This window comes from Pholis gunnellus (assembly GCF_910591455.1).
Source record: "Pholis gunnellus genome assembly, chromosome: 14".
Lineage (NCBI taxonomy): Eukaryota > Metazoa > Chordata > Actinopteri > Perciformes > Pholidae > Pholis > Pholis gunnellus.
In genome coordinates, this window is record NC_136541.1 from 18,005,275 (window position 1) to 18,018,992 (window position 13,718).

At 40.0% G+C, this 13,718-nt stretch overlaps 1 protein-coding gene across 1 annotated transcript; it reads left to right on the forward strand.

Annotated features, from left to right (window-relative positions):
• Nucleotides 1-11,435: 11,435 nt before the first annotated feature.
• Nucleotides 11,436-13,670, forward strand: LOC306706708 (SH2 domain-containing protein 1A-like; the record flags this gene model as incomplete). The annotated part of the gene is made up of 4 exons (XM_079173872.1): nt 11,436-11,587; nt 13,063-13,123; nt 13,204-13,348; nt 13,515-13,670. 4 exons carry the CDS (start codon nt 11,436-11,438, stop codon nt 13,535-13,537), a joined length of 381 nt encoding a protein of 126 aa, XP_079029998.1. The 3' UTR covers nt 13,538-13,670.
• Nucleotides 13,671-13,718: the final 48 nt, after the last annotated feature.

Consider the following 13,718-nt stretch of genomic DNA (forward strand, 5'->3'; position numbering starts at 1 on the left):
GGCCACATGCCATGGACATGGCAGGCCGACCGGGCAGGTCTACTCTGATAATGATAATGAGGGGATATATACCTAGATAAACAGGCCTTGTAGCCTGGTCTAGGGTAGGACACAGGTTGGAAACACAAACTACTTTTTTTCCACTTTTCTAGTGTGTATAATATATTCATGTTATATATATATATATATATATATATATATATATATATATATATATATATATATATATATATATATATATATATATATATATATATATATATATATATATACACACACACTGTAAATGTGTGTGTGTGTGTGTGTGTGTGCGTGCGTGTCGGTACTCATGTCAAAAACTGCATCTTTAGGACAAACATTTAATCCACCTTTGTCACTCCTTTGCTTGAAAACAAAACATTTGACCTGATTCTATTTATTTAATTATGTCTAGATATCCTTCATTTTTTATCAGGGTCATTTCTGAGAAAGTAATTTGTGTGAGATCAGAGGAGTGTTTTTAACTTAGCACCATGGGGTCACTTACTTGTGGTGTACACTGTAAATGAGATGCTCTTGTAAAGAGGAGGGGAATTGTGTCTTTCCTCTCAGTTAGCAATGGCCAGATCATTGTCTCTTTTAACCCCCTTTGTAACTGTTTAACTTGTCTTGAGGTTCTTCCAAGGACCTGCAAAACATTTGCATCAAGCAGCCTTACTAATCTTTAACTAACAGCCTAATTAGCATGAATTAATAAACCCATCAACATCTATCTGTGTATGTCACGAAAAAGACACAATGTGAAAGACAAAAACACTTATTTCAGCATTTATTTATTCATTTCTGTATTTATTTACTTATTCATGTATTTATACATGTATTTATTCATTCCTGTATTCATTTATACATGTATTATTGCATTTATTTGTACTTAAAAACAATTTCGTCCTCCACACGTCACATGGCATCTCTTCTGTGTAATTGAACCGATATTGGCATGTTCCCACATGTTGCGTGACCTTTGCATTCCATAGCCGAATGGTTAGCGTGACTGCACACAGCGTAGACCCTTAATGCGCATGCGCAGATCATTGGGACGCAGGATTGGGATGTTCGACTCCCGAGTGAACCTTTAAATGTGAAAACCTCACCAGGTTCTCAGGAGGGGAGTAGACACAAAATATTCTCTTTTTCTTGTTGTATGAATTAATAAAAGCGACAACTCGGGTCCTGTCCTGGCTTCATATCATACAATACACCCAAATATATGTAGCCACAAAACTCGGCAAATTGATGCATCCTTGCTACATTTTGCATCCACTTGTTAATTAAGAAAGACCTCAGCATGATCACATGTTTAATCTTGACAGGGAGCAGAGAGGGGAGGGGCTCTGAAGGCTGTATACAGCCGCCCCCCGTGTGGCCCGTGCCCCGTCACTCTCCCTTTCATTCCCTTTATATCCGATTGTGTTATGCCCACAGAGGTACCGGTTATATATCCACCGTGCGCCGTGCGCATAACGTAACTTCATTCAAACTTGTATATACTGAATATATTTATGTGGGATTTTACAAGAGAGTGCTCCTTGTAATAAAGCAAAACTCGTTCAGGTGTGGTTGAAGAAACATTTTTGAAATGAGCTGATGACAATCACCATCAAATCCCCCGACATCTGTCCCGCTGAAGTGGATTTACTCTCACATGGGATGGGTTTTTTGAAACACAAACGTGCTTTACTCTCTCCACTGACACTGTGTTGTGGCTGGAAACGGTACTGCATCCAATTTCTCTCTGGTTCTGGAGAGTACTGCTGAGTGTTCGAATCCACGTGTCATTCAAAACATAACAATTGTTAATACATCCATAGTTACACAGCGGTATTGGTAATTACCCACAATTCCAAGGGGCAGCCTCAGACACATTATTAAAGCCAATAACTTGAAAATTAAAGCAATATAAAATGTGAAAAAAGTCTCTGCGAAGTGAAAATGAGCCGGAGACTTTGTCAGACATGAAAATCGACAGAAAAAAAAAGCTGGCACCCTCAGTGAGAAGGGTTTTACATTAGGGTACTATAAATAGTTCTGGACTTCTTAGCTATATTTGGTAGTGGGTGGTCCATCTGCTGTCTTTGGGGTTGATAAGTGGGTATGAGCCCCGCTGGCCACGTGCTATGGACATAGCAGGCTAAGGGACGGCCCTGGGCCACATGCCATGGACATGGCAGGCCGACCGGGCAGGTCTACTCTGATAATGATAATGAGGGGATATATACCTAGATAAACAGGCCTTGTAGCCTGGTCTAGGGTAGGACACAGGTTGGAAACACAAACTACTTTTTTTCCACTTTTCTAGTGTGTATAATATATTCATGTTATATATATATATATATATATATATATATATATATATATATATATACACACACACTGTAAATGTGTGTGTGTGTGTGTGTGTGTGTGTGTGTGTGTGTGTGTGTGTGTGCGTGCGTGTCGGTACTCATGTCAAAAACTGCATCTTTAGGACAAACATTTAATCCACCTTTGTCACTCCTTTGCTTGAAAACAAAACATTTGACCTGATTCTATTTATTTAATTATGTCTAGATATCCTTCATTTTTTATCAGGGTCATTTCTGAGAAAGTAATTTGTGTGAGATCAGAGGAGTGTTTTTAACTTAGCACCATGGGGTCACTTACTTGTGGTGTACACTGTAAATGAGATGCTCTTGTAAAGAGGAGGGGAATTGTGTCTTTCCTCTCAGTTAGCAATGGCCAGATCATTGTCTCTTTTAACCCCCTTTGTAACTGTTTAACTTGTCTTGAGGTTCTTCCAAGGACCTGCAAAACATTTGCATCAAGCAGCCTTACTAATCTTTAACTAACAGCCTAATTAGCATGAATTAATAAACCCATCAACATCTATCTGTGTATGTCACGAAAAAGACACAATGTGAAAGACAAAAACACTTATTTCAGCATTTATTTATTCATTTCTGTATTTATTTACTTATTCATGTATTTATACATGTATTTATTCATTCCTGTATTCATTTATACATGTATTATTGCATTTATTTGTACTTAAAAACAATTTCGTCCTCCACACGTCACATGGCATCTCTTCTGTGTAATTGAACCGATATTGGCATGTTCCCACATGTCGCGTGACCTTTGCATTCCATAGCCGAATGGTTAGCGTGACTGCACACAGCGTAGACCCTTAATGCGCATGCGCAGATCATTGGGACGCAGGATTGGGAGGTTCGACTCCCGAGTGAACCTTTAAATGTGAAAACCTCACCAGGTTCTCAGGAGGGGAGTAGACACAAAATATTCTCTTTTTCTTGTTGTATGAATTAATAAAAGCGACAACTCGGGTCCTGTCCTGGCTTCATATCATACAATACACCCAAATATATGTAGCCACAAAACTCGGCAAATTGATGCATCCTTGCTACATTTTGCATCCACTTGTTAATTAAGAAAGACCTCAGCATGATCACATGTTTAATCTTGACAGGGAGCAGAGAGGGGAGGGGCTCTGAAGGCTGTATACAGCCGCCCCCCGTGTGGCCCGTGCCCCGTCACTCTCCCTTTCATTCCCTTTATATCCGATTGTGTTATGCCCACAGAGGTACCGGTTATATATCCACCGTGCGCCGTGCGCATAACGTAACTTCATTCAAACTTGTATATACTGAATATATTTATGTGGGATTTTACAAGAGAGTGCTCCTTGTAATAAAGCAAAACTCGTTCAGGTGTGGTTGAAGAAACATTTTTGAAATGAGCTGATGACAATCACCATCAAATCCCCCGACATCTGTCCCGCTGAAGTGGATTTACTCTCACATGGGATGGGTTTTTTGAAACACAAACGTGCTTTACTCTCTCCACTGACACTGTGTTGTGGCTGGAAACGGTACTGCATCCAATTTCTCTCTGGTTCTGGAGAGTACTGCTGAGTGTTCGAATCCACGTGTCATTCAAAACATAACAATTGTTAATACATCCATAGTTACACAGCGGTATTGGTAATTACCCACAATTCCAAGGGGCAGCCTCAGACACATTATTAAAGCCAATAACTTGAAAATTAAAGCAATTTAAAATGTGAAAAAAGTCTCTGCGAAGTGAAAATGAGCCGGAGACTTTGTCAGACATGAAAATCGACAGAAAAAAAAAGCTGGCACCCTCAGTGAGAAGGGTTTTACATTAGGGTACTATAAATAGTTCTGGACTTCTTAGCTATATTTGGTAGTGGGTGGTCCATCTGCTGTCTTTGGGGTTGATAAGTGGGTATGAGCCCCGCTGGCCACGTGCTATGGACATAGCAGGCTAAGGGACGGCCCTGGGCCACATGCCATGGACATGGCAGGCCGACCGGGCAGGTCTACTCTGATAATGATAATGAGGGGATATATACCTAGATAAACAGGCCTTGTAGCCTGGTCTAGGGTAGGACACAGGTTGGAAACACAAACTACTTTTTTTCCACTTTTCTAGTGTGTATAATATATTCATGTTATATATATATATATATATATATATATATACACACACACTGTAAATGTGTGTGTGTGTGTGTGTGTGTGTGCGTGCGTGTCGGTACTCATGTCAAAAACTGCATCTTTAGGACAAACATTTAATCCACCTTTGTCACTCCTTTGCTTGAAAACAAAACATTTGACCTGATTCTATTTATTTAATTATGTCTAGATATCCTTCATTTTTTATCAGGGTCATTTCTGAGAAAGTAATTTGTGTGAGATCAGAGGAGTGTTTTTAACTTAGCACCATGGGGTCACTTACTTGTGGTGTACACTGTAAATGAGATGCTCTTGTAAAGAGGAGGGGAATTGTGTCTTTCCTCTCAGTTAGCAATGGCCAGATCATTGTCTCTTTTAACCCCCTTTGTAACTGTTTAACTTGTCTTGAGGTTCTTCCAAGGACCTGCAAAACATTTGCATCAAGCAGCCTTACTAATCTTTAACTAACAGCCTAATTAGCATGAATTAATAAACCCATCAACATCTATCTGTGTATGTCACGAAAAAGACACAATGTGAAAGACAAAAACACTTATTTCAGCATTTATTTATTCATTTCTGTATTTATTTACTTATTCATGTATTTATACATGTATTTATTCATTCCTGTATTCATTTATACATGTATTATTGCATTTATTTGTACTTAAAAACAATTTCGTCCTCCACACGTCACATGGCATCTCTTCTGTGTAATTGAACCGATATTGGCATGTTCCCACATGTCGCGTGACCTTTGCATTCCATAGCCGAATGGTTAGCGTGACTGCACACAGCGTAGACCCTTAATGCGCATGCGCAGATCATTGGGACGCAGGATTGGGAGGTTCGACTCCCGAGTGAACCTTTAAATGTGAAAACCTCACCAGGTTCTCAGGAGGGGAGTAGACACAAAATATTCTCTTTTTCTTTTTGTATGAATTAATAAAAGCGACAACTCGGGTCCTGTCCTGGCTCATATCATACAATACACCCAAATATATGTAGCCACAAAACTCGGCAAATTGATGCATCCTTGCTACATTTTGCATCCACTTGTTAATTAAGAAAGACCTCAGCATGATCACATGTTTAATCTTGACAGGGAGCAGAGAGGGGAGGGGCTCTGAAGGCTGTATACAGCCGCCCCCCGTGTGGCCCGTGCCCCGTCACTCTCCCTTTCATTCCCTTTATATCCGATTGTGTTATGCCCACAGAGGTACCGGTTATATATCCACCGTGCGCCGTGCGCATAACGTAACTTCATTCAAACTTGTATATACTGAATATATTTATGTGGGATTTTACAAGAGAGTGCTCCTTGTAATAAAGCAAAACTCGTTCAGGTGTGGTTGAAGAAACATTTTTGAAATGAGCTGATGACAATCACCATCAAATCCCCCGACATCTGTCCCGCTGAAGTGGATTTACTCTCACATGGGATGGGTTTTTTGAAACACAAACGTGCTTTACTCTCTCCACTGACACTGTGTTGTGGCTGGAAACGGTACTGCATCCAATTTCTCTCTGGTTCTGGAGAGTACTGCTGAGTGTTCGAATCCACGTGTCATTCAAAACATAACAATTGTTAATACATCCATAGTTACACAGCGGTATTGGTAATTACCCACAATTCCAAGGGGCAGCCTCAGACACATTATTAAAGCCAATAACTTGAAAATTAAAGCAATTTAAAATGTGAAAAAAGTCTCTGCGAAGTGAAAATGAGCCGGAGACTTTGTCAGACATGAAAATCGACAGAAAAAAAAAGCTGGCACCCTCAGTGAGAAGGGTTTTACATTAGGGTACTATAAATAGTTCTGGACTTCTTAGCTATATTTGGTAGTGGGTGGTCCATCTGCTGTCTTTGGGGTTGATAAGTGGGTATGAGCCCCGCTGGCCACGTGCTATGGACATAGCAGGCTAAGGGACGGCCCTGGGCCACATGCCATGGACATGGCAGGCCGACCGGGCAGGTCTACTCTGATAATGATAATGAGGGGATATATACCTAGATAAACAGGCCTTGTAGCCTGGTCTAGGGTAGGAAACAGGTTGGAAACACAAACTACTTTTTTTCCACTTTTCTAGTGTGTATAATATATTCATGTTATATATATATATATATATATATATATATACACACACACTGTAAATGTGTGTGTGTGTGTGTGTGTGTGTGCGTGCGTGTCGGTACTCATGTCAAAAACTGCATCTTTAGGACAAACATTTAATCCACCTTTGTCACTCCTTTGCTTGAAAACAAAACATTTGACCTGATTCTATTTATTTAATTATGTCTAGATATCCTTCATTTTTTATCAGGGTCATTTCTGAGAAAGTAATTTGTGTGAGATCAGAGGAGTGTTTTTAACTTAGCACCATGGGGTCACTTACTTGTGGTGTACACTGTAAATGAGATGCTCTTGTAAAGAGGAGGGGAATTGTGTCTTTCCTCTCAGTTAGCAATGGCCAGATCATTGTCTCTTTTAACCCCCTTTGTAACTGTTTAACTTGTCTTGAGGTTCTTCCAAGGACCTGCAAAACATTTGCATCAAGCAGCCTTACTAATCTTTAACTAACAGCCTAATTAGCATGAATTAATAAACCCATCAACATCTATCTGTGTATGTCACGAAAAAGACACAATGTGAAAGACAAAAACACTTATTTCAGCATTTATTTATTCATTTCTGTATTTATTTACTTATTCATGTATTTATACATGTATTTATTCATTCCTGTATTCATTTATACATGTATTATTGCATTTATTTGTACTTAAAAACAATTTCGTCCTCCACACGTCACATGGCATCTCTTCTGTGTAATTGAACCGATATTGGCATGTTCCCACATGTCGCGTGACCTTTGCATTCCATAGCCGAATGGTTAGCGTGACTGCACACAGCGTAGACCCTTAATGCGCATGCGCAGATCATTGGGACGCAGGATTGGGAGGTTCGACTCCCGAGTGAACCTTTAAATGTGAAAACCTCACCAGGTTCTCAGGAGGGGAGTAGACACAAAATATTCTCTTTTTCTTTTTGTATGAATTAATAAAAGCGACAACTCGGGTCCTGTCCTGGCTCATATCATACAATACACCCAAATATATGTAGCCACAAAACTCGGCAAATTGATGCATCCTTGCTACATTTTGCATCCACTTGTTAATTAAGAAAGACCTCAGCATGATCACATGTTTAATCTTGACAGGGAGCAGAGAGGGGAGGGGCTCTGAAGGCTGTATACAGCCGCCCCCCGTGTGGCCCGTGCCCCGTCACTCTCCCTTTCATTCCCTTTATATCCGATTGTGTTATGCCCACAGAGGTACCGGTTATATATCCACCGTGCGCCGTGCGCCCCATGTGCCTGCGCCCCGTACGCCGTCTGGACCGTGCGCCATCAGTCTTCATTTTATATCCGATTGTGTTCTGCCCTCTTGTTAAGACAAATGCCTTTGTCCAACTAAAGGGTTGCATGAAAAACTATAGAGTCAAACCTCATTACATGATCACATGTTTCTTACAGTTTCATTGAAAATATATATGCAAATACTTTTCAAGCACTGACTTGTAATGCAATTCTATATATTACTACCATATCATTTTCATTTCTTGAATCATTTCTTGTATTTTATTTAACAGATGGCATTTCTCTCTCCATCGTGACCAAACGGTCAGCTGGAACAAGCATCAAACTAAAACACGTTTGTCCAAAATATGTAGAGCGATTCAAAAATAGGAATAAATCGCCACACTCATTGCTTCAATCAGTTTTATGACAGAATTAACATTCAAATAATAAACTCACTGTAATGCATGCTCAGCTGGAACTATTCACCTTACTATGAACACCTAAGGGGGAAAGTGCACGCTACAGCTGAGGGAACGGGCAGATGTGATACCTGGTGTGTACAGACACTGCAATGTGACTGCCTAATATGTTTGAAACTACGAAAACACGCTGAAAGGCTCTCCCGTTTCCTCACTATAATGTCACATTAAATCCTATAAACGAAAACACACAGTTTGTTGCATATAGCACCATATATTAATGCAAATCAAATTCATTCACGTCCGACCTGGTCGGCATAAGTTACAGCGAACAAAAGAGGAAAGCCGTGAGACTCCCACTTGTACTCCGACACAATAAACAAGCGTAACATTCACAAAGTATACCCCATACCCAGTGTCCCCAACCCAAATCCCCGAGGCCAAACATAATATTATCAACAGGTGGAAGGAAGCTTGGTGAGAAGCCGCTGTTCCGTAATCTGTGAAGCCACGCTATCTCACCACGGCCCGTTTAGATGGTGGCTCTTTCTTGCAGTAGTCCAGTGAGGTTTCCGATTTATAATCCACAAAGTTGGATTGTGCTCTTTGCTGTACAGTCGCCTGGAAATCCTACTCTTTGAGCCCACTGAACGCAGAGTGCTTCACCTGTCTGCGCGCTCCATAGGCCTACTCCTCTCACGTCACTTCAACCCGTCACATTTTATACAAGCGAGGGAAATAAAAATAATAGTAAGAATAATAAGAGACCCTTTTCATAAGCTCTGTTAACATTGCAGGCCACTGATAACATTTACAAGTATACACAGCACTTTATGTGTAGGAAAATAAACAGCAACATGTTCCCCATTCACAACTGCCGTACACAAGGATATAGACAGTAATGAAATAACGTAACTTCATTCAAACTTGTATATACTGAATATATTTATGTGGGATTTTACAAGAGAGTGCTCCTTGTAATAAAGCAAAACTCGTTCAGGTGTGGTTGAAGAAACATTTTTGAAATGAGCTGATGACAATCACCATCAAATCCCCCGACATCTGTCCCGCTGAAGTGGATTTACTCTCACATGGGATGGGTTTTTTGAAACACAAACGTGCTTTACTCTCTCCACTGACACTGTGTTGTGGCTGGAAACGGTACTGCATCCAATTTCTCTCTGGTTCTGGAGAGTACTGCTGAGTGTTCGAATCCACGTGTCATTCAAAACATAACAATTGTTAATACATCCATAGTTACACAGCGGTATTGGTAATTACCCACAATTCCAAGGGGCAGCCTCAGACACATTATTAAAGCCAATAACTTGAAAATTAAAGCAATTTAAAATGTGAAAAAAGTCTCTGCGAAGTGAAAATGAGCCGGAGACTTTGTCAGACATGAAAATCGACAGAAAAAAAAAGCTGGCACCCTCAGTGAGAAGGGTTTTACATTAGGGTACTATAAATAGTTCTGGACTTCTTAGCTATATTTGGTAGTGGGTGGTCCATCTGCTGTCTTTGGGGTTGATAAGTGGGTATGAGCCCCGCTGGCCACGTGCTATGGACATAGCAGGCTAAGGGACGGCCCTGGGCCACATGGCAGGCCGACCGGGCAGGTCTACTCTGATAATGATAATGAGGGGATATATACCTAGATAAACAGGCCTTGTAGCCTGGTCTAGGGTAGGACACAGGTTGGAAACACAAACTACTTTTTTTCCACTTTTCTAGTGTGTATAATATATTCATGTTATATATATATATATATATATATATATATATATATATATATATATATATATATATATATATACACACACACTGTAAATGTGTGTGTGTGTGTGTGTGTGTGTGTGTGTGTGTGTGTGTGCGTGCGTGTCGGTACTCATGTCAAAAACTGCATCTTTAGGACAAACATTTAATCCACCTTTGTCACTCCTTTGCTTGAAAACAAAACATTTGACCTGATTCTATTTATTTAATTATGTCTAGATATCCTTCATTTTTTATCAGGGTCATTTCTGAGAAAGTAATTTGTGTGAGATCAGAGGAGTGTTTTTAACTTAGCACCATGGGGTCACTTACTTGTGGTGTACACTGTAAATGAGATGCTCTTGTAAAGAGGAGGGGAATTGTGTCTTTCCTCTCAGTTAGCAATGGCCAGATCATTGTCTCTTTTAACCCCCTTTGTAACTGTTTAACTTGTCTTGAGGTTCTTCCAAGGACTTGCAAAACATTTGCATCAAGCAGCCTTACTAATCTTTAACTAACAGCCTAATTAGCATGAATTAATAAACCCATCAACATCTATCTGTGTATGTCACGAAAAAGACACAATGTGAAAGACAAAAACACTTATTTCAGCATTTATTTATTCATTTCTGTATTTATTTACTTATTCATGTATTTATACATGTATTTATTCATTCCTGTATTCATTTATACATGTATTATTGCATTTATTTGTACTTAAAAACAATTTCGTCCTCCACACGTCACATGGCATCTCTTCTGTGTAATTGAACCGATATTGGCATGTTCCCACATGTCGCGTGACCTTTGCATTCCATAGCCGAATGGTTGGCGTGACTTCACACAGCGTAGACCCTTAATGCGCATGCGCAGATCAACAAAAATCTTTGGACTTCTTACGAAGAGATCATCAGAATGTAATAGTTTCAGTTTAACCTACTTGTAACTATTAGATGATGTTGTATTCTGCTTGATTTCTTGTTGGCTTTATCTTGTAAAAGGAGCAAAGTCTGAATAAGTGTTTGCTTTGAATAAAAGCTCTGCTGTCAGTGCCAAAGCAAACCACAGCTAGGTTGAATGCGTGCATGTTAGTGTGGGTGGGTTGGCTGTTGGTTTATGTGGGGGACATTGCTCTATGCACATATCTGTCAACTGAAACTCATAATCTTCTGACTTTATCATAAACCACTTTAGCATCCCAACAGTGTTTGTCTGCACCACATCCTGGTGGTGTAATCAAGCTTCTGCTGTAGTCCAACTGACAATATATCAGGTTACATCTGCATGACAGAAGTGTGAAAACCAGAAGGGCTTTTCCTGTCTCGCGTCCTTTCACACACTCATCTGCAGCAGCCTCGCGCCCTTGAAGCACACGCGGGGAGACAACAAGATGGAGAGGGAGGGGATGCTGGTCCGTTCTATTTACTACGGGAGAATCGGAAGCGAGGCCACGGAGAGGCTGCTGGAGAGATTTGGACATGACGGCAGCTTCCTGTTGAGAGACAGCGAGACCGTGCGGGGGGCCTACTGTCTGTGTGTCAGGTGAGCTGGGAGAGCGCGACCAGAAGCGACAACTTCCATTTCGGTTATGTCGCACCTTTGTTAGTGCGAATATTTATTTAGATACATTATCATGTGCAGACAAGATGGGAAAAGTGCTGATGTCGGGGCTCTTACACAATATCTCGTGAAAGATTTCTTTTCAAACTGTGAAATACTTGTATTTCCAGTAAACAAAATGTTCAAATAGAAACACACAATAACACGGTGGGATAAGTAGATGCGTTTACCTGTAGACTGTATTATAGTTTTACCTCTTACTTTTGTTCTGCTGTATTTGTGTATACACTATAAACATATAGTTATACAATCTTTTTTATTTGGGAGAAGAGAATGAGTATTATGAGCCACATCCTGCCGATCTGAAACAAAGTCTGTTTTCTGTCTCAATGCTTTAGAAGGCATTGCATTCCACTTTTAGAGGAAGCTTGTGTTGCTGTTGATAAAACTCTACTACAGTAAAACTCAACTTACAGCAGCAAGAGTAAAAATACAAAACATGAAGAATAAAACCAGATGAAACAGAAAGAATTAGAATCCAAATCTACAGTATGTTCATTCTACTGAAGTACAAACCTAAAGGCATGCACAGTAATATACTGACAGTATGGTGAAGGAAGTACTTTAATGTAAAAGTAGCAATATCACAATGAAAAAAAGACTCTCAGTAAAAGTCCTGCATTTAAAATATAATGCTAATATTTAGTATTAGCAGCTAAATGTATTTAAAGTACCAAAAGTAAAAGTACTCATGCAAAATGGGTGTGTTTAAAGTGTTCCAACACTATTATTATGTATGTATTATATTCATGACTGTCAAGCAGCATCTGAATGTTGTCAAGAATAATTGAACAACTGCATATACTGTTGGGTAATTTCACAACAATGCTTATTTTATAAATGATCATGTGTTTGATGTGAAAAGTAACCATTACTGTAGCTGTCGGATAAATGGAGTGACGAGTAAATAGTGTAATATTTCCCTCTGAAATGTAGAGGTGCAGAAGTGTTAAAAAGAATCAAATGAAAATACTGAGAAAATGTACTTTAGTTGCATTCCACCACTGTATACCTCGGAAAATACGTATTCTACAAACTATGCTCCAACAAGTCTTTCCTATTGACAAATGGGTTCTTATTCCTTTGTCTCACAATCCGAGCAGGCCAGACTTTGAAACATATTTACATAATTAATCCATATTCAACATTTTTAAAGATAATCTGAAGAAATAGCTTCTAAAAAACACAAAAACATAAAGATTGGAAATTGTATAGAAGTTCCAAATTAGTATATAATGTAACTTCACTCCAGTGTGTCGAACACGAAAGTTAAATCAGTCATCCTCTGCCCCCGATTCATGACCTCTTTCACATTTCAACATACCCTTTATTCATCACATTGCACCGTGCGAGTGCACAGATTTTACAATCATTCAGAACTCTGTCGTGTTTTGCAGGAAAGCGCCGTTTGTGCACACCTACAGGCTTGTAGGCTCCACGAACGGCTGGTGTCTTCAGGTGGGTGAACATCGCACATGTCCGCACTCACACACACACACACACAAGGCTGTTTGTCATGGTTTGTGTGTGATCAGCAGGACCCAGGAGTCCGACCGCAGAGTTTTGGGACTCTGGAAACACTGATAGAGAATTACAGAAGGGGTGCAGCCTCTGATGTCGGTGTAGCTCCCCTCACGGAGCCGCTGGACAAAACACAGCTACAAAACAGCAGCTTTGGACGAGGTATGGCACGCAGACTTATCCAAATCTCTTCCATGCAAACCAGGCACAAAGACGCAGAGACACTGTGACTTCAGTGTGTGTTTTTTTCTATTTGTGGTGCATCAAGGAGTTCCTTTTCCGTCGGTCTTGCTCAACCCTAACACATCCTCAATGGTGTCCTTCACAGAGTGTTTCTACATGGAAATGTGAATCAGCAGCAGCTCGGTCTATTGAGGTCATGTCTTCATTCTGGCAGACCGACCCCATTGATCAGGTGGACTAACAAGATGGCAGAAAGCAGCATGTTGTGGAACAACAAGCGTCTGTTCGCTGTCCGTCATATCTTCTCAAATGTATTTATTTTGTGTGTCTCTTTAGTATCAGTAAAAAA